This window comes from Magallana gigas, chromosome 7 (genome assembly GCF_963853765.1).
Source record: "Magallana gigas chromosome 7, xbMagGiga1.1, whole genome shotgun sequence".
Classification (NCBI taxonomy): domain Eukaryota; kingdom Metazoa; phylum Mollusca; class Bivalvia; order Ostreida; family Ostreidae; genus Magallana; species Magallana gigas.
Window position 1 is genome coordinate 2384316 of NC_088859.1, and position 27726 is coordinate 2412041.

The 27726-nt window shown below is 35.2% G+C and overlaps 3 protein-coding genes across 14 annotated transcripts in view; all 3 read right to left on the reverse strand.

The window, feature by feature from the left end:
• Positions 1-1448: 1448 nt before the first annotated feature.
• LOC105324924 (galactoside alpha-(1,2)-fucosyltransferase 2) overlaps positions 1449-27726 on the reverse strand; it is a 41426-nt gene continuing 15148 nt past the window's right edge. Inside the window, exons 1-5 of one of the 12 annotated variants that reach the window (XM_066066084.1) lie at positions 14931-15118; positions 10139-10208; positions 7212-7283; positions 6158-6219; positions 1449-3553 (exon numbers count right to left, since the gene is read on the reverse strand). In XM_066066084.1, the coding sequence (XP_065922156.1) occupies positions 2133-3553; positions 6158-6219; positions 7212-7252 (1524 nt within the window). In that variant the 5' untranslated portion in view covers positions 7253-7283; positions 10139-10208; positions 14931-15118 and the 3' untranslated portion in view covers positions 1449-2132. The other 11 variants (XM_034455646.2, XM_066066085.1, XM_011424178.4 and 8 more) reach the window with 11 other exon arrangements.
• Positions 22966-25289, reverse strand: LOC136270145 (uncharacterized). The gene has a single exon (XM_066066803.1). The coding sequence runs from the start codon at positions 24668-24670 to the stop codon at positions 23315-23317; it is 1356 nt and encodes a 451-aa protein (XP_065922875.1). The 5' UTR covers positions 24671-25289; the 3' UTR covers positions 22966-23314.
• LOC136270331 (uncharacterized) lies at positions 24755-27672 on the reverse strand. The gene is made up of 5 exons (XM_066067713.1): positions 27006-27672; positions 26658-26735; positions 25767-26243; positions 25212-25222; positions 24755-25018 (listed from the first exon to the last, which is right to left on the reverse strand). Exons 1-5 carry the CDS (start codon positions 27670-27672, stop codon positions 24755-24757), a joined length of 1497 nt encoding a protein of 498 aa, XP_065923785.1.

The following is a 27726-nucleotide window of genomic DNA, read 5'->3' on the forward strand; positions in this document are numbered from 1 at the left end:
AACTACAGGGAATAAGCCTGTTTTGATATTAATTTCAAAGCAACCATTGTGGTTTTTCTGAGATTGACACTTTTTTATGAAGTTCAACCTATACGTGTTTTTCTTTCTTTCAAACTATTACTACTGTAGAACTATTACTACTGTAGAACTATTACTACTGTAGAAGGCTGGTGATGCCACAGAGGAAAAACCCTATTGAAAGTCGAGGCACGTTATTGGCGATTACTATTATATATAATAGTAAACGATGAACACTATACAAATGATACATGTCTTGTTCCTTCGACTACAGGCAAGGGAAGGGATGACATACGTAAACTATGCATGTTGCAGCTTAACTGTTGCCTTTACATGCAATCTTGCCTCTCTATAGCCTTACTCGCATATTCTTTCTTTTCAGGTTATTTTACCTTACCTTACTTGCAATTGTACTGTTAAGACCAAACCCAATCTATAGCCGCAACTTACTTCCGATTCTCATGTACTATAATTAAACATCATTTACTTTAAACATTAGGGGCCTACATGCTGCATCATACCAATTTATAAAGGAGCAGGCACGTAAAATTGTTTTTTCAAAGTGGAGGGCCTTTTTATTGTACAAATATACAACTGGGATAGGAGATATACACAAGATCAGAAACTTAGACCACCCTCTTTCTAAAACAAAGAGTCATTCGGGTAATACACGAGAGCGATGTTTTTTTTTATTTATTGAATTTTTAGCATTCTAGCCATCATGCGTGTTCCCAGCACCTCTGGGTAAATATGATACACTTATTTTACGTCTTGTCAGTCAAAAGATCAGAATACAATATCTCCACGGGCTGTTGGAAACAGTTCAATACGCTCCGCTGCTTGAGGCCAACAACGGACATTAAATCAATACATGTAGTAACTATTTTTTATCTAATTATATAAATACTTGAGAAGTCATTTAATTTTTGTTGAGGAATTGTTTGGTCACATAAACTTCTATGTATTCAAATTATTTACAAGAACAAGTTGCTGACCTTTAAAAAAGAATCTGTATACATATAACAGTAGCTTTCTTCGGAAAACTAGCTATATAGTGAGTTTTCTTCGGAAGAAAGCTGGCTATCTATGAGGTTTTCCCCGATGGTAGAATATCCCCCGCATATCTTTTGGAATCATTTCATCATACCACCATATTGAGAGAATTCAGAAACGTAGTAATGGGTAAAAAATGCACACGAAAACTATTTACTTAGGTGAGCGATGTGGCCCTTGGGCCTTTTGTTTCCATATTCTGTTTCCTAATAAACATCATAGCATATCAGTAATGGGAATAATTCGCTCCAAACAGAGCAGTCTCTTTTTTGGAAAATAGAAAAAGTTTCTTGTGTAAAAATCAATCCATAAGGTCAGCTTGCTAACTGATTATATAAATGTATATATTTATTGTGTTTTATGTAAACAACAAATGATTTTGTATATATAAATCTATATTTTATTGTTTGAAACAAACATCAGCTCGAAACAAACTTGAGCAATTGTTACATGACTCAATCCATGTAACCCATGAAATGCACGACATATTGGAATGTACAATATCAACCGGAATTCACGTTATAACAAGTAGGACATACATCTAAAGTAACATAAAGGAGATTCATGAACGAGTATACGCCAAATCCATCAACTGAGTGTCACATAATCTCAAACAACTCTTCGAAAACGAACAGATATTTCAAAACTAATAAATAAGCTTTCATACACACACCAAACACTCACACGAATCTCTCACGGCATTCATAACAATACTCAAAGATATGCGTGGTAATACAGTTGTTCATAATGCTGTTATTTCCTTTCTCGATGCTTTGAGCTAACAGTTGCGTTTCTTACATATGGCTGTAATATAATTTAAATTATATTGACGTGGAATTCGTACATAAATAATGCTGGTTATCAAATGTTTGACAATGGAATTCATTCAGATAGACCCACACTACAGATACAGAGAGGAACACATACTTTTCCTCGGTAAATAATTGTATTCACCGAATTTCTAGATATATTATGCAATGAACAATAACCATATACATGTATATAAATATACAATACAGCGGAATTCGATAAAATCTGACTTTGAGCGAGTAATCAAGTATCTACAATCCTATCCAGTGTGGGTAGAAATAGTCCATGTAATCTGCACTGTAGGCGCTGCGCAGACCGGATCCCTCCCTCGCCGGCCATTTGTAATACGTCACAGTCCCGTTACTCAGCCAGCCTGCCCACCAACCGTAGGAACCCACCGACGTAATCACGTGATCACATGACGCCATCACAGCCATATCTACTTCTGGCGAGTTACCCGACACGAATTCAACTTTGCTGCTCTTCGGGATGTTTGCCTTAGACCACGCCAAGTCATTTGTACATACAACAAATAACGGACTAGAATAATTATTGAATAATGCTACCGCTTTTTCAAAGTATTCCTTAGTTGCAACTTGATAACCAAATCCATGGTTGACCATATCCCCCCGCCGTACGTGAATACCTATTACAGTCACATTCTCACGTGTTGTGTTATACTTTTTTAAGAAGCCATTGATAGTACTATCAGCTTTTGTCTGAATATGGTCCCTGAACTTGAGTTGCCCTCGAATATCACTAGATACGTTGTGAAAATATTTCCACGACTGTAGAAAGTTCCCTACTCGGTGCGTAGTGTCTGCTTTGAATTTCAAAACGTTTGGGTCGAATCCGCTTGCCCGGCCCTCTCCTCGGAACTTCGCTGCCGCACACTCGCGTCGGGTTTTGCTAACGATTAGATGGTTGTCTGCTTTCAATTTAAATATTTTATTTATATTATCACCTTCTCCTATCACAAACTGGACGTTTTTAGATGCTGCTATGCCGTATCCCGACGCAAACTGAAATAAATTGTTCCCCAATCTTCCCGTAAAAGTCGGACAGATGTAGGAGGCGGACGGCGACCTTGTTGTTGAAGGTGATGCAATCGACAGGTGAGTAGATGGTGGCGTGGTTGTTACAGCTTTTGTCGCTGCTTCCTTTATGGTAGAAGGCAGTTTGGAAGCAAGGGTTGGGGAAGTTGAAGCCCTTTTGGATGTGGACAAAGAGGTCGTTGTCGACTTCAGCGGCGCAGCCGTTGTACTGGTCTTTGAAGAAGATTTCTGGTTAGGATTAGCAGAAGAGGATTTAGGAAGCAATGACAGAGGAGGACGGGAAGAGGAAGAAGTCGTTGTCCTCGTGGATGAAGAAGATATTGTTGATTCTTTTTTTGATGATGTTGATACTGCTTTCGATGATGATGATGATGATGAAGATGACAAAGATGTCGGTGATGATGCATTCTTTGCGGTAAAGTCTGGAGACACGGGTGGTGGATCTCTAAATGAATTCACTGGAAGGTATTCATCAGACGACGCTTGGTTGCTCTGTAGAATGACATTTATAATACGAATAGGTTTAAAGTGATTCGGTCCCATCCCTTGACTAACCGACAGCAGAGTGAAGAGCGCTGCTATCGTTGCGAAGAAGCTTGCCACAACGCATGCGAAATCTGAAAAGTCAAAGATAATCTGTGTACGATTTTTCTAGTTAGATAGGATATTTTTTTCGAAATAAAACACATTGATAATGTCCAATATATATCATTTTTTAACATACTGCTAAATTGTAATATTTTTAAGTCTCGGAATAAGTATATCATATATACATGTATATATACAAACACATTTTAGTTATTTGCTTTCTTATTATCTCTGCAATACCGATATGACTAAGCTGTATAAATACATACAACATATTGTCACATATATATAAACATTTTAACCAAACCTGACGTGTTTTGTTGTATTTACTTTTAATAGGCAAATCCAGAAACCGTTTCGATCCACTGATCAGGTGAACACTATGTACAACACACTTAGTTAGTGTATGATACGTTCTTTAAGAGAGGATTGAGAATGTTTACCACCTCCCCATTTTAAAAAGAATAACAAATGAAAAAAATATGAAATAGTGAAATAGAAATACATGTAAAGGAAATCCCGACTGTTTAAAATGCAGTGATATTCCATTTATCTTACTTCAAACTGAAGTTTGTTTTAAACCCCATTACAAAGTTAGCTTTCTGTTATCCATTACCCATACACGATGATGAAAAACAAGCCTCAAGGAAAATAGGAATATTGTTTTAAATATTATCTGGAGAAAAAAAAACAAAAAAAAACCCAAAAAACATAAACAATCAAATGTGGCTGGTAAAAGCCTCTGGAATCTTTTAAAATCACAAACGACGAATCACTTGTCTGGTGATAGTAACTTAACAATCGCAACTTCTCGGGCCTTTCCGACAGGCTCCGAAAAACACATCGAATGAATTACCTGGGCGTCCATGAGAACCCCATTTTCATAAAACTTGATATAAATACAACACATTTTTTAAGATCTGTTGAGATGTAAGCTAGACTTCATTAAAGTAAATGATATACCCTAAAATATAACACAGAAGCGACTTATAAGGCTGTATAGCCGATACTTATTTTAATGGAAGGCGACTCCATTTTGTATGAAATTCTAACATCCGGTAATGTTAATACATTCGAATTGTTTTTCCGAGCCTGCCGGAATGGCCCGAGAAGTTGCAATTGAGTAATTTAACTGGTAAGTGGAAATGTACATGTTAAAATTCATTAATTGCAGGATGAACAAAATATCTTTAAATAAATAAATTTCATGTTTGTTACAAAGTGGTAACTAATGTGGCCATCTTTAATTTGATGCTTAGCATAAACTATTTAGGCTACGAATGTGTCTAGGATAGCTTGCCGTTCAACAGCGTAGCTGCTACGTAGCCCTACTTAGCAGCTACGAACATGAACGCAACCCCGCAGGTTACCTCTTATAGAAATTGGTAACATAAGGCATACCCCAAGTGACAACTCGCTCTCTCTGTGTAATAGGGTTTAAAGGGATGTCGGCTTCCACCGCAAACGGATCCATAAATATTGTTCGATTAAAAGGCGTACTTTTAAAGACTAACAGTGGATTGGGATTAAGAAAATATCTATTTAAAAAATTCTTCAAACAATTTGTTGTGTAATTCTGGCTTTCTGGTGTAAGTCGATTCTCAACAGGCACTCAATGAAAAAATAAGAGAGACCGTTGTGTGTAAGTATATTGACGCTGATCAATCTAAAGCTCTGCGAGAAAATTCGGGTGTACAGACCGTTATAGTGTACTGTTTTTAACAAAGAACCATACTGATTACAGGTTTAACGTATATACACTTTATAAATAGTGCCTGTTTGGGAGGGTAAAAGTTGAATTTGACACCCCGAGAAAACCATTGTCAACCGACGCGAAGCGGGGTTGACAATGGTTTTCGAGGGGTGTCAATTTCAACTGTTTATAGTTGTTATACTGAATGTCTTAATTTTAAAGAAAACATCACTGCTTTTAGATAGGAATAACATGAATTCTGAATTCTAAGGCGAACCATACGCGCACGATTTTCGCGCATGTAACAATGCGTAATGTTACCCGTTGCTAAGTGCGTTGCTAACGCTGAGGGTAATAGAACAGATTATGAACTGCGTCTAAACCAATCAGATTTCAGTATTTAACATGAAAGTATAACAAAGGGAATTGTACAATATATACGACGTCATATAAAAATGTAAACTGCAGTTTAGTGATGTTACATTAATAATACATTTTATGCTGGTTATGATATGATGAATAACAACAATATGATAATTTGATAGCATATATTTTTAATTTTAATTTTTAAAATTATCAAAATATTCATCAAGATTTCTTAACTCTGACAGTTTTTGTTGACAACAATTGAACAACAATAAAGGCAGAAGAGGTTTTTTTTCAGTGATATTTTTTAAATACAGCTTTCTTATTTATTCGTAAAATTGACGGAAAAAAAGTCATTCATTTGCAATCGTTTCTAAAAGAGTTATGAAATCTTCCATGTTCAATTTCCAGCTACAATGGGAAGATACGATATTTACTTATAGACTGTACATACATGTATATACATTTGGTAATTATAGTTTTGTCAAACATAGTTGTAGTTCAAAGTTATTATATGTTGAATACTTTAAATGCATGGCAACCAAAAATTATGAAATACCTGTGTTTCACATACATTTGACATTTGTTGGCATTTTTTTGGTTGACCTATCGAAGAGTTCCTCACATACAACAAGCCTGCAATTAACGGCGGATATACTCTACAGTATAGTCTCTACAGTAGACTTGCGCTAGATAAATTTGGATTATCTCACTTATTTCCCAACACATTTGTGCAAGTATTTGATCGTGACCAGTTTCAAAGTATCACAAGACATATACGTATGTTTCGCTATATTCTGTTTACTTTATACATTTTAATTTGCCTTTGAAATTCTTCAAATGAGATATTAATAATTTTAATTTTTTTTCAGTTCGAAATACACTGTCTTTAATGCTAAACTAATGCATTTTAAATGCCCTGAAACTTTTCTCGACAAAGATTCAGAGTTAACAATTCTTAAGTTTGTAATTCGTAATTTATAAACAAAGTTCGTGCCATGCTTTTGATTTGTTAACGTATCTAAATTGTATCCTGAAAAGTTGGTTAAAGAGTAAGTAGGATCGCTTCAAATGCAAGGACAATGCTCCCAAGGGCTGGACTCGTATCCATAAATAAGAACTCTAAATATTTCTTATCATAGTTTTTTAAATATCATTTTGTCCAATAACAATGAGTTAATTTTATATTTTTGAAGAGGGGAGTACCATTTAATTGCCATTGATATTGATTTTTATGTACAACAATTAAACAGAAAAGTATGGGGGGTATTTTTTTTGTTTCGCATTTTTTTTGGTTCTAAATAAGGGCGTTTTGTTCAAAAGTATCTGACAACTCCATCTTCGCTAGCCAAGGTCGACGATCCCTGGTGTTTCTTTATTCGGTTAGAGCTACTAAATCTTCCAAGGGTGAATAGAGAAACACCGTGGGTCGTCACCCTTGGCTAGCGAAGATGCTGACAACTCATAAGCTAGATTGTTCGACATTTAAAGATAAAGGAAAATATGCATAAGATTTTAGTTACTTTTATCGTTTACTTCGAAACAAAGCACGTAACAAAATTGATAAAATGTATACGTATTTAACCTGAGATCTATATAAACATAAATATAAGTGTAAGTTTACTTACATCGTTTTTTGTTCATTGACACGGTTCTTTCTTAGTTTCATGTCCCCTCGTCGAAGTTAATGTTGCCACATCCTTAGAAAAAAAATGAATAGAAAAATTAAAATATGGGTGTAAGAACATATTTCAAAAAAGTCAAATAAATTCATGTATAAAAATTCAAAAAACAGTATTACATATATATATATAAGGAGGGAAACATACACAGACATTATGCCTGCCGTTCAATCCATGTACAATGTATTTCAGTCAAGTGTGTTGAAGATCGGGATTGCTACTCTACCTCATACACAGTGTCGTAAGAATTATATCCTACTATCATCATAATCATGACATGTCCGTTAAAGATGTGCGGTTAATTGGTCGCGAACTGGTAAAACCGGGGGAGGGGGGGGGGTCTGTATCGCTGTCTGTAAGACATTCTGTCCCAACCTCGTTTTCCATACTTTTGTTCATTAAGGTTTGGTGAATTAATTTAAAATTGACTGTGTTGCTTTATAACGAGAAACAACTGCTCAAGTTTGAGTTTTATTAAAAGATTGATAACAGACGATGTTGTTATTACTAATCGGATCTTTCACCGAATTTTCTCGAGAAATATTCAGCACATATAACAATTAACATGCAATGTTTTTGGGATGGCGATTGGGGGGGGGGGGGTGTATTGCTTACTAGTATGTAGCTCTTTCAGAATGCTTGTTCCAACAATTTTACATGATCATCAATTGTGCAACGATATATTAGTATACTAGGTACACCTAGCAGTCAGATGAACAATCCTTGCTCAAGGAGAGGGCTCAAATAGACAGATTTCCTGTTGCTCAATCCTTATTATGTAATATTTTTACATAATAAAATATTGTTTAAAAAAATAACCATGGACAAAAGTCACAAAGTTGTTATTCCTGTGTACTAGTATGCTATGCACCCAAAGAATGAAATGGTCGTTCCATTTTAAAGCTGATAATGCACTGTCAACCAGCATTAATCCAAATGACTAAATTACTGATGGCGTGTCGGTCATATATTGAGTCACTGAAGAACTGTAGCTATGGGGTCCACAGGTGCTTGAGGACAGGACCCCCCCCCCCCCCTCCCCGATCATTTGGAACGTGATCTACATGTAAGTTTGTGGGCGTCTAAAAACTAGGTCTGTCGACCCGAACCCTCCCGTGCATGTATGGAGGTACATCTTGTCACTCTACAAAAGGACCATGCAGCAGTGATACAAGTTATCAAAAATATATTCGTTTAAATCGATGTGATCGATGATCATTTAGTTTAAGCTGTTATGTCCACCAAAATGTACACGCATTGCATGTTCGGTTCTCTTTGACCGTGATAGAAGTGATCTAGTACTAGACTAATGCCTGTAATGATTATGAGTGACTAACAAAATTGCACAATATGTGTTAAATATGTATCAGTAACTTATTATTTATGCTATGTCGTGTAATCTTTCCCTCGTTGTTTTTCTGTTTTTGTCAATTTACCAGTCTATGAAATCAACAGCTTTAATAGCGGTATAGCTTTAAATGATCTGAAATTATTGATACTACACATGTAGCATTGTATCATGCAGAGTGATATTGCTTTGTGGTCGACAGCTGATGAACTTTAATACTACTATATGCTTGATAAACTATACTAACAAATACTTGTCGCTGTAGACAATGAAGAGTTGATAAATACTTATAAATTGAAATGATTTCATCTAAGAAGTAACAGAATGAAGCAAGCTGATTCTATCAAAGGAAACTCGTGTTTTACTCGAGTTGGGTACCCTATAAAAGACTACGGGTCTCGCGTGGGGGCTCAAGAAACATGAAGTAATTGACAATTTTCTTCGCGAAATCCATTAAGACACGTACACGTACGTGGGTATGTCAATTTGTCTAGATTTGCCCCTTTCAATATTCAGGGGGATGCCGTATTATAAGTATGTATCGCTGGTGTACAAGCACCTGGTGTTATAGATTTTTCTTATTAAAAAATTATACCCTCTACCTAATAATACATTAATGTATCAATAATGTATTATTAGGCAAGAGTAATCAATTTTTCATTATGAGAAAAATATATGACGTCAGGTGCCTGTGCGCTAGAGGATAAGCAAGATCCGATACACTATCCGTCATATTGTGAAAAATACATGCACATAGTCATTGCACTTTTAATCACTTTCAAACGTTTGTAACGTCAAAATAAGACTCGTAACTTTCATATATTTTGCCTCCGTCTCTGTTGGGCTGTTCTGAATACGGTAGCTTTCCATACACTTTACAAACAAAATATAATAAGCATGTGGATTACATAGATATTATTAATGTGAATATCTAGAACTGAATAAAATTATTTTAACCTGAATTTAATATCATGACATTCCCTTAGCCAGTCCCTCTTTATACAAGGATTTTGAAATTGAGACTTAAAAGTGGAAGAAGGGAAATTAACATCCGCATTCTAACACCTTGTTCGGCCCCCATCCGGACATAAACAGCGTGGACTTGACTGGGGGACATACGGGCTTATCCTTCTGTCTAAATATATACTTCCCTTTTTGAATCAAACTACCGCTTTTAAACGTTATGTTTGTGCAGGCAACCGTAACGCAGGGTCTAAGTCAGGGACTTTACTGACATGACCCCTGACAACAGCCATGTTGGTTCAGCACCAGAGAGAGAGAGAGAGAGAGAGAGAGAGAGAGAGAGAGAGAGAGAGAGAGCAAGCAATTCTCCGGAGTACATTCGTATGCAGTACTTAACAATGGCTCTCTGTCATTTCTCGCTGCTGAATTTCGTATTCAGACTGACACCCAACACCGTTTAAATATTATCCCCGTAGTTTAAACAAATGCAGCCGAACTTACTCAATGTAATATTCTCTCTGTTTTAAACAATGGCTAAATAAGCATGCTTTATGGTACTTACTTCATGGCGACACAAGCCGGACCCAGTAGAGAGAGTTTGACCACAAGCCGAGGGCAACAACACTGATCAACTACGATAAAAAAAAATGTAGTAACCGGCCTGACATGGTATGTCTTCACGTATGAATGATCATTCTGTTTCACCGAAGTTTAAATGGACGCTCGAGTTTGTGGGACATTGCGCAATTTGAATTGGGGTATAAATGTGTGTGCATGCGTAAAAGAGAGAGAGAGAGAGAGAGAGAGAGAGAGAGAGAGAAAGAGAGAGAAATGTCTGTAAACTTATTGTAAATAGTCGACATAATTGAAGATTGGTGTTAGAATGCTTGATGTGATAGTTTTGTTGTAAATTTACAAGTTATTTGTAGAAAAATGGCTTAACATGATGGCCTTTCGATACTTACTATATTTCAAGTATTTGACGTCATGTTCAAGGACGACAACTTTAAAAAAAAGGGGAATAATCTAGCTTAAACAAAAAAAAAAAAAAAAAAAAAAACTGCCATGTTAAAAGATGAAGCTAATAACACCGTGTCGGATAGTTATGCCCGTGCCAAGGTGGCATTTTTGTACCCGCTTAAGATGCTGTTTCGTAAAAATCCATAAATATACCAAATAATAGGACATTGCCTATAATAACTAAATTCTCTCTCTCTCTCTCTCTCTCTCTCTCTCTCTCTCTCTCTCTCTCTCTCTCTCTATATATATATATATAATTAGAAAATTTTAAACAAAAACTTGGACTTAGGGTAGTTGTGTCAAACAGCACCGTGACGTAGGCCTGTTTATTTCATTGCTGGCCACTCAGCCATGGCTCTTTGAAATCAACAAGATTTGTCTGTCTGGTTTTTGAGCTAAGACTACGCAATCGGCGCATATTTTGCTTGAAACTGCGTCATTTTAAACCTGTTTACACAAGAAATAGATAGCTACGCCTTACTGAAAGTCTTAGGTCTTGTTAGAATGGTTCTACATATAAATCTTACAGAAAATTTATTTTCTATAAAAACAGTATTTCCTGCAGGAATTAAATTCAGACAAGCAGTTTTCAAACAGGGAATAAAGTTTTCCTATCTGTTCTTTCAAATTTCTATAAGAGTTTTGTTAAAGTCATATCGGTATTTAAAAAATCAATAAGAAGCTATTTCACTCCTTTAGGAAACTCGAAATATTCTGCAGGAAAATTATTTTCAAATGGGAAAATTATTTTTATGTAGGAATTTATTTATTAAAAGTAAATATCAGTCCTGAAAGGTGAGATAGATCAATAACAAGAGTGGTCATAAAGTCTTAAAGTTGTGGTCTATCATATGACATATTTAAATTGTCCCATATAAGCACCTTCGACGTGTAAAAAAACCTTGGCACTGGAATACACACACAAAATACAGATAGAGATGGATTGGTAATGTCTTGACAAACGATATCACAAGAGCAGCATTAAGATTTACCCTAAGAGGGAAAACGAGGAAAGGCCGACAAAGAACAAAATGAAAGCGAACCGTTGAAAATAGAACTTAAAGACATGAACCTTATCTGGGGGAGAGGTGGAAAGAATGGCCAACAGTGGCGTGGAGTGCCCCATATACATGTGTATATGCAAAAATCGAATATTTTGTCGTACGTCATGGTTATAGCGCAACCATTTTGCAGTTGAATGAGGCAAAAGATACACGCTTTGCAGTGTATTAAGACTATATAATTTATCTTTTCAGTTATCTCATAAATTGTCTTTTGCACTTTTTGTGTTGCTTTGTAGCTTTGAACACACAGATGTGATATTTAAGGAATAAGGAATCATTCTTTGAGTATTATGAGGTGATAATTTTGGTCGGGGCGTGATCGAATCCAATAAAGCCCGAAGGGCTTTATGATAGATTTGATCACGCCCCGACCGAAATTATCACCTCATAATATTCAAAGAATGATACTTTATTACTTATATTTATAATTTTAAACCATCGTACGATTAAATATTTAAATATAAATAAGCAAACCCCGCTGGCGCCTCAATTTGACTTTATGAGTTATATAGTACAAAATCGATACGTAGTGTTATCACAGGCAAAGACACTGGAAAATGTAAGTATAATTGAATATCTTTCTCTGTTCGAATTCTTCAGAGATCTCAACATATTCTTCTAATCTGGGTAGTTTATCTAAAGATGTGGGGAGGGGAGCAGCTTGACAGGTTTGATTTGGATCAAGACTGAACATACACTGTTATTGTTGTCATCTTCAAGATATCATTTAATATTTTCTGTAATTTAATATTTTTATAACTGGAAATTTGGCGAGTTCACTCTGACATAAAAAACTGATAAAAAAATGATCGTCGTTTCATATGTGAGGCATATGCCTCATTTTCCTCCATTGCGCTACTTCTTTATCATAATTAATACACCAGCATATAATTAAATGTAAAAACACAGTACATACAAACCCCATGGTACTGTCTTGAAATATAAGCGATATTAGGGTGAGGGAAAAAAACGTAACAGAGGGCGAGGATTCCCGTCGCCTAATTCTAGCTTATATTTCAAGAAAGCAGCCATGAATTTCATTCAAAGATCAATTAATCATTTTTATAAATAAACAAATTACCGTGGTTTATTTGGACGCAAAACAAAGCAACAAAAAATATTAGATATAGAATAAATTACATTTTTCTTCTGTTTTATTTAAAACCATTATTATTTATGATTTTACAATCCAGCATATATATATATATATATATATATATATATATATATATATATATATATATATATATATGTGTGGATTATTTGTATATAATCTATAATTGAAAAAGACCGTTTTGTATATCACACGCACTCAAAAATGAGAGAGAGAGAGAGAGAGAGAGAGAGAGAGAGAGAAAGAGAGAGATGGAGATGAACATTTATATGGGGGTACCTAAAAGTGGAGAGGTATTAGTTTATGAAATGGGGTGAGGCGCTATGATATATTAAACAACTCTTACAAATAAACTAGGTTATTTCACGACATAAATACACGAGGGAAGGGGGTATATAATAGTCAATAAACAAAATTAAAATGGAAAATGACCAATTATAAATTAATGAAGTTTCTCCATACTCAAATGAATTCTCGTGTTATTGATTTATCCGGGCATGGAACATTTAGAAATGTAACAATGGAATGAAACCGAAATAAGAAATAATTGAAATGGTTCATAAGTAATTGATTATCAAGTTTTTAAATACTTAATTTATGGCGTGAGATTTTCTTTCATTTGCTGCGCTCGCCCCGACGGTCGCACCGTAAAACATTTAAAATGTAGTTTTATATATGCGTACAATAGGCTTAGGACCCCCCTCTACTCCCCGCAACTTCCCTGTAACAAATATCCACTCCTCCCCAGAAAAAAAACCAGACAGATGGAATCGAGAGAAAAAAATCATATAACACAGATTATCTACCTTTAGGAGCAAGAACAGTGAAAACACGTTTGAACGTATGTTGTGTCCAGAATCGAAATTGTAATCACTGTATTTGAATAGCATCCAATGAATAGATTGAAACTTTCGAGGATTTACAGGGAGTTCGTCAGTTATGTTCAATCTCTCAGCATTGACTAATAAGCGTCAATGGCTATCGTATATCACCACCATATCTTAGATGACATCCCTCGGCAAACCCTCATTCGACGGCAGTAACATATTGTGTGAGGATGATCCGCAGGAATTTATAAGGCGAGATAATAATATAACAAACAATCAAATTTCAAACATGCCATCTGTTGTTTATACACTCTCTAAATATCCAATTGCCTCGTATTGTTCAGCTAAATCGTTCAGTTTGATCCTGCTATTTGAAGATATTTCACGATAATTATTTTTTCACAAAAATAAAAAAAAGGAAAAAAAAAAAGAAAAAAGGAAAGAAAAAAAGGAAAGAAGAGATAACTTACTATCAAATAATTTACATGTACATTAAACTAACATTTAAAAAAAAATTTATAAGTAAGCTATTTCATTAACTTAAACAACTCAAAACCATTGTGAGTAAATGGTATTAAATGAATTTAAAGTATTGATGGTTACTTTGTTACTGAAAATTTGTTCCACTTTGTCGAAACATTTTTTTGTTATATCACTATTTGTCAAATCCAGCTCTGACTCTGGCGACCTCATGATAAATATGATACGGGGAAATTAGTAATGCATTTGGAAACTTTTAGAACGGGAGTAGGATGTGGCATCGATACTAATATAGTAAAAAAAAACACCACGGATTTGGGTTTTTTGGGGTTTTTTGTTGTTGTTTTTTTTTTTGCTCTATGAAATAGGGAGTTTATGCAACGGAGTCCCCTTTGAATCATCATCATTTACTGTCAAATTGTGATAATGGCCATAATAGATCGATATAGGTACATGTATACTGTGACATTTTGCTACACCTTGACCTGGACGGACATCTTAAACACAATGGTTTAAACAGTGCACCTTTCTGGTAACTTCCTCACCATAGACAATTTATGAGATCTCGTGATTTTGTATTGAGAACGAAGTCTTTATCTTGGCGTAAGGCTACAACACGCGTCCAAAGTCATTACAGTTCACCACAGAACGCGTCTACACCACTGAATACTCAAAAATAAAAAATAGGCTTACTTAAACTGCATCTTTTACAACTTCTTGTATAATGAGAGACAATCAACCAAGTGAGTTTTCCCTGGAATCCAAAATGTTTACCAAACTACAGACCGAACACAAAAAAAAAAATAAATTGTTGGATTGGCGAAAAAAATCTCTCCTAATCTTTCTTACCTCTGAAATGCTTTAGTCCTTCCACTCCATTCTGTTTCACGACCAATGATTAAATTCTTGACTATATAAAATCATTTTAACAAGAGTGTGGGCTTTAGGTGGGATGTTACCATCTTTTTAGCTCATCAAAGCAAGTTGTCAAATATTGAGTACATTCACTTTTAATTCGCTAAAAAACGCCCATCAATATTCATAAACACGTACTGTAGAAATCTCGGAATGTTTTTTTTTTTTCAATGAGTAAAATGGACGATGTTTCAACTTAAATTAAGTCGGACAAGTTTCGTGACATTCAGTGACTGGACAGTTAAACCTGAGTTGACCTGCCTCCATCAAATCTAAGTCCAAGCTCTTGTTAAAACAGCTCTAAGAAACGATGAATCTCAAGATAGGAAAGGGCTGTTTATCCGTGTCTTTGTCCCTGTGACTCCCTGGCCGTCCCTGTAACACGTGGTCCATTGATTTCCATCACTTAATCACGAGCACACTGTTGTTTTCAAGTCCGTAAGTAATAAACAAAAATAACCGCGTGTTTGAGCAGACGTTTTGCAAGATTTGGTCGATTATACTCATAAACAAGGAACGATTGTTCTCGCGTTTTTCTATCAGGATCATCATAATCACACCAAGAATTTATTATATGCAAGCTCATTTATCGACAACGATAAAAAGGATGCTGTATATTTTGTCTACTGCTCAATCTACAACTATTTGTACAATCAGCTGCTGGCATTGTATGTATGACATCTGAAATCTTACAGTATTTCTATCATATTTTTGATCTTTTTAATGTTCAATTATAAAAATCACGCTTATTCTTTTTTTGTAAATATTCTTTACGTTCTCAGTGTATGACCATTTTCTTAGATGTTGTACAAATAATAAAGACTTGGCAGGTATTATATTTATGATATTATGTAAACATCGTAGTCTAAACTTTATATTTGATAAACTACATGTATTAATGTGCGAGATATAAATGTATATGATAGTTATAATTGTTAAGTTAATACCTATAATCAAATAGAATCTAGTATGAATAAAAGAGAATTTTCTACATTTTAACCTGGTGTTAGACAAAACAAGATCTACCAAATATATTTATACCATAGTGATTTGCATTACAGAAAATTGCGAACTGTTAAATAAAAATAACGATAAGAGATTTCTTATAATTATGACTTTTCTTTTGCTTTGGAAAACGACTAATAGTTGAATTTTGACCACACATTTCATCGAATGTCACCACTGCATAAACATCGATATTGAAAATTTATTTTATAATGGAACATTTTCTATAGTTTTAGCTTGTTGGTAAAAAAACATTAATATACACTCTATCACATTACAGTCAGGATGCAGGTAAGGCGGATTAGGTGTTAAAAAGTATTGAAAGTCTGATAATCTGTTAAGTTACTAATAATCTCTCTATTTCTTTCTCTCTCTCGGGTTTGAAAATAAGATGCAAGGTATATATTTTGAGATAAAATTGATATGACACAAAGCGTTTTGATGCATAATATATAAATAGTGCCTGTTTGGGAGGAAAACAATTGAAATTCCTGACACCCGAGAAAACCAGAAAACTGTTATCCTCCCAAACAGGCACTATTTTTTTATTATAATGAATGTCTTAATTTTTGAGAAATTATTACTGCTTTTATGTAGATATGACATGAATTCCACGGCGAACCATATGCGCATAATTTACGCGCATGTAACAATTCGTTGTGTTATCCGACGCCAAGTGTGTTGCTAACGCTGGGGGTAATAAAACGGATTATCAACTGCTTATAAACCAATCAGATTTCATTATTTTACATGAAAGTATAATGAATATATTTGTGAACTGCCTAGTAATGATCTAAAATTGCTGTCTGAGCGCCCTTAAGGCACCATTTTAATTAGTTTTACTACTTCTGAGTTCACATTTCAAAACCTCACATAATAACATGCATTTCTTTACACAAAAAATTAAAGAATGATTTGGTTCAAGGGGAAAAGTAGAGACAAATTATGATATTCTTTAATTGGAGCTAGTAATAAATGAAAGAAAATCAAAACACATTTTAACAGTCAAATAATCTCTACATAATTAGAGCATGAGGTTAAATGAGACTTTCCCACGAATAGCATTCGGATGAGAGACATTTAATTATACTTTACAGATCTATCATCATGTGAAATGTATATTTTACATGTTGCGAACATTTTCAATAGTTTTAGCTTGTTCGTAAATAAACATTAGTTTACATTCTATCACATTACAATCAAGCAGAATTTTACAAGAAGTAAGAAGAGTAAATAATGTTAATTTACCAACAAGCTGAAACTATAGAAAATATTCGCAACATGTAAAATATACATTTCATGTGTTGATATAATCAATTAATGCCTCTGATATTAAAATCATTAATGACTCAGATAATAAAACCATGTCATCAGCATAAATCATTAAAACAGTGATATTTATATCAAGTATAATATCTTCATAATGTATGAATTCTCAAAATCATTCAAATATAAAAAAAAAAGGAGAGGAGACAATGCCTCACCCTGAAGGACTTCTTGCTCTACATTGAAAAATTCACTTAAATTATATTTATATTTTACACAACTCTTGCTATTCTTATACAAAGAAAGTATACCCTAAAACATTTTTTCCAGGGGCCCGTTTCACAAAGATTTCCGAAGATGTTTCCTAAGACAGAACTTAAGATATGCCTAAGTTATAACTTAGGAAGTTCCTAAGATTTCATAGCTGTTTCACAAAACTTTCTTAGCGTAACGCAGTTGACCAAATCTTATCTTTAGATACATTGTAAGCCACTTTTTAAATCATTTCGTTAATTCCTAACTTATATCGATCATGTAATTTTTTTTCAATATGACACGGATGTGAACTTTCTAAGTAAACGTAAAAACTCATTTCCTTATTCAACTAGACACAAATTAGAAAAAAAAAATTAAAACGTGCAAATAGAGTGTAAATAGTGTAGTGCCTATGTGCATGTACTGAAATTATGTATAATATTTTACCTTCACATGCATGCACGAGTCGATAAAAATAACGTAATATACTCGTATACTCTTTGAAAACGGAACTTTTTGAATTTGAGAGATCGCAGTATACGGTATATTCCAAAATGGAATACAATACTCACATGCAGTGACAAGTAAGATTTAGAATGGAAAGATGTGAAACTTTTAAACTAAGTTTAATGTAATGCGTGTTTTCTTGTAATGGTTGATATAAGATTTTTTTTTACAAAAGGAATGCATCTTGGCTGATAGAGGAAGCGAGGATAAAAGGCAACAATTTCATAATGAAACAGCAATCCAATGGATGATTTAACACCGACATACCTAAACCACTTGCTTAAGATATCAGTTATTCTTGGGAATGACTAATTTCATTATCATCAGTGCACTAGCTATAACAATACCCGCTACCCATCTGCGCGTGCGACCAAATAATCTTTAAAAAATGTTAAAATTAAAAGTCCATCTGAAAGATGTTAATTGAAAAAATATATGTATATTTTGATAGTTCTAAAGTTTTCAGTTCAGAAGTAAAGTAAATAAGTCCTAATGATTTGTGTATTCTTGTATTTTTGTTCAACTTTAATGTGCATGTAATTCATTTCAATACAAAACAAGAAATCATATTGACGCAAGCGTCAAATGGGCCGCAAAAAATATAATTGTTGTATGAATCATTGGTTGTTTACATAAAAACACACCACAAAGAAGAAAATTAGAGTTGGTTGTACTAATTTTTATGGTAAATTTTAATATACTTTCAGCAACTTGTTTTGAAGTTTAACATTTTACTATTATCATAAAGAATCTTTCGTTACTGTAAGCATTTCTAACGGAAATTGTATGATCATTGCCATAGTATGAAGTAATAGAGAACACATTGATTTGTACATTACTCTAATACAAAGTTCAACTCATCATTTTTCTCTTGAAAATTATGTATTTCAAACCATTTTGGTTTTTTTTTGGTGCATTTTATTGAATGAAAACAAATGCATTAGTTTAATATATGATTTCAAGGGACCTCATAATAAAATTAAAATTGATTAGTTCAAATTTTTAAGTCAATTCAAATTTTAATTTCTGTCATATTCTTGCGTAAATAATTCATATAATGTCATTTCATGATATTTTCTACCACACTTTACATGGAAATATAATAAATACACACGCAAAGTCATTTTATTTGACACGGCACATAGAAATTCAAATATATCATTGATATAAAATTAAATGACATTCAGTGTCTTTAGTATTTCAGGTCTTTAGTATGTCCCGTATACCGATCCTGATGCATTGTTTTGAAAAGAATGAAGAACTCCGAAGTTTTCCGAATAGATTATAGTCTCGATAAAAACGCGCCAAATACCATAATCTACTAAGTATGACCAACTATTCATTTACGAGTAAAACCAAAAATATGTGATATTTTCTAAAAGGCATAAAACATATTTATACATGCAAATTTACTTTAAATTCATAAAAATAAGCATAGTATTAATTCTATTAAAAAAGAACTATCCCGCAGAAACGCAGTAACAATATTTAAATGTGTATCAAATAACGGACCGCCTTCCGGCGGCCCGTAATAAACAGTCGCCATATTGAGTTTGTTCCTAAGACATCGATTTACCTCTCTTAAAGTTAAGACATAACTTAGGAATTTTATAAGATAAGACAAGAATAGTGAAACGGATAAGTAATGAACTTAGGAAAAAGTTCTTTCCTAACTTGCTCCTAGGTATGCTTTGTGAAACGGGCCCCAGGTGATTTTCTACATTCTAAACCATTAATAACATCTACAACCTCTTTAACAGAAATAGGAACATCCAGTTCATCAAATACAGCCTTCATATCACACTCTGTATTTAAAAAATCTATGCATTCATTTCAATGTGACGTAAGCCTGTCTATTTCATTGTCAGCAACTCAGCCATTGCTCTTTGGAATCAACAAGGTTTGTCTGGCTTTTGAGCTAAGACTACGTAATCGGTGCATATTGCTCTTGAAACTGAATCATCTTAAACTTGTTTTGACGCAAGAAATAGATAGCTACGTCCAACCGGAAGTCCAAGTCTTGTTAAAATGGTTCTAAATAGAGCCACGATCAAACCATTCATTGAACTCGAGTAGTTAAAAATCAGTAAAATATTTATACAATTCATAATCGACTACAGCAAAATCTATGACACTACTTCCCAGGTGATTGTAAAAAGTCAATCTTTTCCATTGTACTAAGTCGACTATTCCAATCCCCAATAAGACTTATAGAACCCAAGTCGCTATAAGTTAAAATATTATACTCCAGCTCTTCAAAAATATTCTTATCATATAAATTGTAATAAGTTTTGTTTTCATGTGGTATGTACAGACAACACATAAAAATATCACAATATAAATACAACTTAAATGGGCAAAATTCAAACTTTTTCTCAACAAATAGTTGTAGAGAGGACACCAATGAACCCCCTTCAGATTTTTTTCAGATTTTTAAATCTTCAAAATAAATCTGTAGCTGCCCAGTTCGACAGCTGTTCTGAATGATTAAAAAGGCATTGTTCTGTTCTTGTATGAATCCTTTTTAAAGAAAATGACATGTAGGACTTCATATTTATTGCTTTTAAATCTTTTGGCAACATGTTTGGTCAGTTTCGGGCAAAAACAAGCCAGTTCAAGAACTGTTTACATTCTTATCCTCAAATGTACAAGATGGCCGCACATCCCCCTTTAACAAATGACAAAATAATACCACTTCTTTGTAACAAAACACTTGAAATTAAAAAGATAGAAATGAAATGCACTACCCCAGGCCTTTAATGTTAGCGGACCTCTTCTTATACGGACCGGTGTCGTATAATTTAAGGTCCGGTCCGTAAAATGGTCCAGCCGGACCTTTAATGTTAACATTTAAGGTTCGCCTTTCCCCTTTAAGAAATAGTCCTACCCGTAGTCACTTATTGCAATTCATCTCAGAGTTATTATTTTTTTTGCTCATGTGCATTTACATGTATCTAAAATTATCTTTGTTTATATAAACCACTCGGCCATTAGCGTATGGTACATCACAGTATAGCCGTATCACTAAATTATTTTGTGGAATATTAAATATTGATAGCGGATTAGATTTTGACAAATTGTTTACGAATCTGAGTAAATAATAAAAACATGAGTATTTTTTAACATTAATTTGAACAACCTATTTAGTCCCTTTGTTTTTAAATCTCTTTCGGTGTATACGGATTAGCGGAGGGTTTCACGACACGTACACACGGGTAAATGAAGCCCTGCAGGCATTCACACTTTACCTAATCAGAATTCACCCCTAATCTGAGAGAGAAAAAAGGCTCCACTGTAGTGTTCTGCACAAACAATATTGTATTTTCCCCTCGTGCTTTGTTTAATTTTCAATAGATCAGGAACGTATGATAATTTACTAACAATTCATACGTCTTTAGGTAGAGTCCATCATTATTTTAAGGTAATTAATAAAAGGTCGCACATGTGCATTACCTGGACAGAGGGTATGCATTCATAATTTACTTAGTAGTGTATACGTAACTGTGGTAACTATAAGGGCGTGAAAAGACAAAAGAAATTTTAAAATTAGATGATACATGTACAATGTACTTATAATTAAAAAGCATCTTTTGACTGAGTGAATGTAAGGTGTTTTAAAAAAGGATTTCATTTCAGGTTTCAAAAAAAGATAGAGGGTATACAATTTGTTATAAAATTGCTATGATACAAACCGTTTGGATGCAGAAATATATTTGTAAAGTGCCTAGCAATTATCTTCAGATTGCTGTTTGAGCGCCTTTAAAGCACCAATTAAATTTGTTTTACTACTTCACATTTCAAAATCTCACAAAAGTAGATGCATTTCTTTACATAAAAAATTAAAGAATGATTTAGTTTAACGGGAAAAGTAGAGAACAATTATGACATTCTTTAATCGGAGCTAGTGATAAATGAAAAAAAAATGACATCAGTCAAATTATCTCTACATAATTAGAGCATGAGGTTAAATGAGACTTTCGGTGTATACGGATCAGCGGAGAATTTCACGACACGTACACACGGGTAAATGAAGCCCTGCAGGCATTCATACTTTACCTAATCAGAATACATCCCTAATCTGAGAGAGAAAAAAGGCTCCACTGTAGTGTTCTGCACAAACAATATTGTATTTTCCCCTCGTGCTTTGTTTAATTTTCAATAGATCAGGAACGTATGATAATATACTAACAATTCATACCTCTTTAGGTAGAGTCCATTATTATTTTAAGGTAATTAATAAAAGGTCGCACATGTGCATTACCTGGACAGAGGGTATGCATTCATAATTTACTTAGTAGTGTATACGTAATTGTGGTAACTATAAGGGCGTGAAAAGACAAAAGAAATTTTAAAATTAGATGATACATGTACAATGTACTTATAATTAAAAAGCATCTTTTGACTGAGTGAATGTAAGGTGTTTTAAAAAAGGATTTCTTTTAAGGTTTCAAAAAAGATAGAGGGTATTATTGTGTAGCCGAGAAACTACAAAACATATAGTACAAGTATCTGGTGTCTTACCTGACAATATGCGGCAGACAACAGACAATAATCACAAGATACAAGGAAAACAGGGTAACAGGTGTAGTGTGGTATACAGCAGAATCGGAACTGGAGCTCCAGTAGGTTGGGGTGGACCATGTGACATCAGGGTAGACCAGGGTTAGAGGTCATACATAAAAATTAGCATACGTTGGGAGAATACAATATATGTTTACACTTCACTCCTCCCCATTTTATAATGAAAAGACCAACGTATACTCTATCATACAATTATGGGAAAAAAGACCCATTTTAAGATCAGCTATATAGAAAAATAATAACAACATATCCCTATCTTTCTATCTCATAATGACTCATATATAATATATATATATATATATATATATATATATATATATATATATATATATATATATATATATATACACGGTTTTCCTCGCATAAATCTAGGCTGAAATTATCGGACCCTTAATGAAGCAGAGGAACAATTATAAAAACAGAGTAAACAATTAATATGTAGTGATAAATTCCACTTAAATTTGGACCGAAAAATATCCAGTCCTGGATTCAGCAGAAAAATACATAATTATAGTGCATAAAGCTTACGACAGTTCTTCACAGTTTCATTGAGCAGATACCGCACATACATCTGTAACTTGGATGCAACCACTGTGGCAACGTCACCAATGAACGCCGGAGTATTTATGTATCCACCACCTGGCTTCATGTAGGGGGAATCTGTTTCTAGCAACATACGATTCATTGGGACTGCACGAAGTCCATCAATCTGGTCCGTACTGAAAGTCTCCACGACATAGAACGTCTTCCTGTCGCCTCCATAACTTTACCGGCACAGTTCGGTCCAACCCAACCTCCCCCAGAGCCACTACATCAGGACGGTTTAGTAGTTCTTTCATATGAAGAAATCTGTCGCTGGAGAATTCCTCTATGTGCTTGGGGTGCACTCCTACAGCCACTTCCCAAGGTCGCTCAACAGACACTATCTCTGGATGTGTGGAGGGTTCACTATAAACGATCACTCCACCCGCGACAGATACGTCAAGTTGAGGATGTTGATTTCCAGATAAACTATAGGAAATGAGGTCATCTACAGATTTTCCTGATGATTTCTTCCAAATACGGAAACTAGTCCGGTCCAGGTGGAAATGACTATCGAAGGCCTCATTCACTGTGATGATTTTTTCGTTGCAAACTTCTACGTCTGAGCCATAGCTAACAACAATCACGGTGAAATCGTCCTCAGTTGAAGAGTATCCCACTGGAACTTGACTGTCCTCTGTGTTAGTAGGATGTTTGATATCACTTCTAACGCGCCCGTCTACACGAAATTCTTCGCGTTGAATAGGTGGTAACAGTGACAACAACACTACCAGGCATCTCCAATGGAAAAGTGCTGCTGGGGAATTTACAGGTGACACAGTAAATCCCTCTGGTGGTTCTGCCCATCCTTGAGATACACTAAATTTCCTCATACAGGTGATGGTGTCCGGATGTACACTAGTGTTCTTTGGAATCGCACCAGACTGATTCACATAATCAACAGCGCTATATACATCAGCATTTTGTCCCAAAGCACTTATCACCAAGGATATCAACGATGAGTACTGGAGCTGGCATAACACAGTCTCATCAATGGAACGGATAGGCTTAATGTCGCTGAAAATTCTAGGAAGATGCTGGCGCTGGACATGACGCTTGATCTTTTTCTCCCTCTTATCACAATTTGGGAATGGACAGAGCTGAGCAAGATGAGACGACGGTTTAGTCAGAACTGTTATGGATAAATTATGATCCATTCGAGCGCGCTTCAATCCTACATCCTTGGTACTTTGCTTTGCCTCCACATGACGTGCTGGGTGCATACGCTTACCAGGGTTGTGGAGAACTGGTATGGGCTCAGGGAAAATAGGTTCAGGTTCACGTACATTCACCATCAATCCAGTTGGGCTGAGATACCACATTCCTGATCCGCCGTGGTCATGATCCGCAGGGGAATCTGCTTCGACATGCACTTCGGAAGAGTCCGAAATCTCCATTGAGCGGGCGTTTGTATCTGCTGCATTGGTACGCACTACTTCCAGATCTTGGTTCGTCTTAAGACGGATATCCACACACATTGAGGAAGTAGCTTCAGCAGTATGCGACGTTTTGGTTCTTCTGCTTCTGTGGTTACCTAGCAGGGAAGGAAGGTTATCGTCCACTCAACGGTCTGAACACAAAATGGTGACAGTCTCCCGTCTGGTCGTCTCAATCCATCTACTATCTCCCAGGTCTTTGGCAAGTCTATATTGTCCTTTAAGTACCTCCCATATAGTGGCATGTGAGGTTTCATCACTGAGGAGTCCAAGGTCATACACAAATGTTCTTGGATCAACAAGACTCCTCAACGATGTTTTCCTCCTAACAAAGTCCAAGTAATGTTCACCTTTTTCCTGACGAATAGTAGATCTCCTGTACATTATGCACTATTTAGAGTTTACACAATCAAAATACTAAGAAAATAATGGAATAATTCTAACTACCACACTATATTACCGAGTATGATAAAAAGTAGTTAAGTTATATTATGAAAAATGACAAAAATGACCTAAATGATAACCTATAAAAGTTTTGACATAACTCTGGTCTAAAAAATAATATACTTTGGGTACAGTATACTTTCTCCTCCACTGAAATAAAAGATAAAGCATATTAAGCATACCAAACTTTCAGTTTGCAAATGACTAAGCATATAACTTAAACTAAAGATCGGAACCAAAGATTATGATTAAAAACATACCAAAGTAATTTAACACAAAATTATATTAAAAGATTAAATCATATATTTACAGATTTTACCACACGGATACCTCAGATATCACTGGCACTTAATGCTTGCACTTTGGACACAAATAAAATGCTAACTGCTCTGCGAAATCTTTACTTACTTTGACGCAGGAACCATGAAACCAATCGCGACATTCATCACATTGAATCATGAATGAACCCGTGTCTGGCCCGCGACAGATACAAAACTGAGCGTTATTAGTATCCACCGGCACTTTATCTACATGTTTTTGGATCCATTCCGGAAGGTGACGGTCTCTGCTGATCTTCATACGATCATGATTCATGGTTATCATTTTTCCGCGCAGTTTGACTTTATATAAATACGCAATTTCTCAACAATTACTCCAGGCCCTATCCAAGATGGACTGAGTTTTTTGCATATACCTTTAACTGTCGCAGTATCAAGTACGTAAACAGCATATCCGACTTTAAAAGAATGTTCCAAAGTTCGGAGATCATAGTTATGCGTAGTTTTAAGGACATCTCTGGCGGTCTCGTGTGCTGTGGTAATAGAGTTGGTCAAGTTAGCAAGATATTCATCCTGAGGTTGCTCTTCTCTCTGCCCTGGAAACACCAAATCTACTGGTTGAGTTGTTTCTCGACCGAGCATCAACATATTAGGGGTATAGCCTGTACTCCGATTTACAGAAGACCGAAGGGCTTCTGCTATTTGTGGAATATACACATCCCACTCTCTTGGTGTTTTGGAGACATAACATCTAACAGCATCCATCAGAGTTCTGTTAAACCTTTCGACTTGCCCATTTGCTGATGCTCTGAAAGGAGTTGTTCTGGTTTTATGGATTTTGAGCATCTTACACATTTTAGTGAAGAGTTCACTAGTGAAGTTGGTTCCCTGGTCTGTAAAAATTTGGAGAGGATAACCAAAGCGTGTAAAAACTCATTAATGGCCGCACGAGCTGTTACTTCTGCCGTCTGCGCTGGTAAACTGGTCAACCATCATCAGAATATAACTATTATGGTTTTTTGTAACAGGCAGAGGGCCCAAGAAATCCAAATGTACTCTTTCTATTGGCACTCCTGCATGGAACTGGGTCATGTTACATCGAGCATGTCTTGTAGGTTTTTTATTCCTATTACATACTGCACAGGAGGTAACTTAATTTTGAATATCCAACGTCATTGAGTACCAATAGAACTGCTCCTTAATTCGACTCAAAGTCCTTACCACCCCCTGGTGACCCGCAGCAGGAATATCATGACACAGAGCCATGGCTTCTACTTGCATGGTTCATGGGAGTACGAGGACTTTACCAGTCTCTTCAGTTTTCCACAGCATGCCTTGTTCATCCAGTGTGAATAATTCTTTGTTAATCCACAAGGCTTTAGCTGCTTTAGACATAAGAAAAAGCTCATTATCAGGTTTAACTCCTGAGTCTAACCTATCTATCAAAAATTGTAGGTTGGTATCTTTACGATGAGCCTCTCTTATGTCATTTGTGGAGTAATTCTGCAGCCACAAGTCATGGTTAACCAGCCTTACTTTGATTTTGCTTTCACACTGGGAGTCTTTATTCTCGGATGATTTAAGAACAGAAGCAAAAGGAATAACATCATCTACCTCATTCAGGAACTCCCCCAAATTTCAGTGGGCACGCTGACAATAGTGACATCCCCCACACGCAAGATCTTGTAGTTTAAAATCTGCTCGGTAGAAGGGACATTCATTGTCATATTTTATCCTGGATAATGCGTCAGCATTCAAATGTTTTTTGCCCTCCCTATACTGAATCTTCATGTTGTATTGACTCAATTCTTCCATCCATCTAGCAAGTTGACCTTCTGGGTACCGGAAGTTGAGTAACCATTGTAGACTACTGTGATCCGTACGAATTGTAAACGGTCTTCCAAGCAGATAATAACGATAATACCTGGTAAAAGTCACTACTGCTAGCAACTCTTTGCGGATTGTGCAATATCGTTTTTGCTCAGGAAGAAGGGCAATACTAGCATAGGAAATAGTTCTTTCTTGACCATCTTGAATTTGCAGTAATTCTGCTCCAAGGGCAAATTCAGAGGCATCTGTGTCAAGGATGAAGTGACCTTCTTTAGTGGGCAATGTAAGAACAGGAGCACTTGTGAGAGCCAGTTTTACTTTATCAAAAACCGACTGTTGCTCATCACCCCAGTTAAACATATTCTTACCTGTAACTGCGTACAAAGGTGCAATCATCTCAGCAAAGTCCTTAATAAAGTTCCTATGATAGTTGGCAAAACCACAGAAGCGTTCTACATCTTTGGTGCAAAGGGGTATAGGCCAATTGTTCATTGTGTCTATATAACTTTAATTTGTCCAATAATACCTAACCCACATCTGTTTACT

Bases quoted from the DNA above. Each gene is read 5' to 3' on its own strand.
- LOC136270145 (XM_066066803.1), bottom strand. From the start codon at position 24,670: ATGTGTGTGGATATCCGTCTTAAGACGAACCAAGATCTGGAAGTAGTG.
- LOC136270331 (XM_066067713.1), bottom strand. From the start codon at position 27,672: ATGAACAATTGGCCTATACCCCTTTGCACCAAAGATGTAGAACGCTTC. The intron at 26,736-27,005 runs GTCAGCGTGCCC...TTATGTCTAAAG, and splicing joins GTGTGGGGGATGTCACTATT to CAGCTAAAGCCTTGTGGATT. The intron at 26,244-26,657 runs GTAAAGTCCTCG...AAATTTTTACAG, and splicing joins GTGGAAAACTGAAGAGACTG to ACCAGGGAACCAACTTCACT.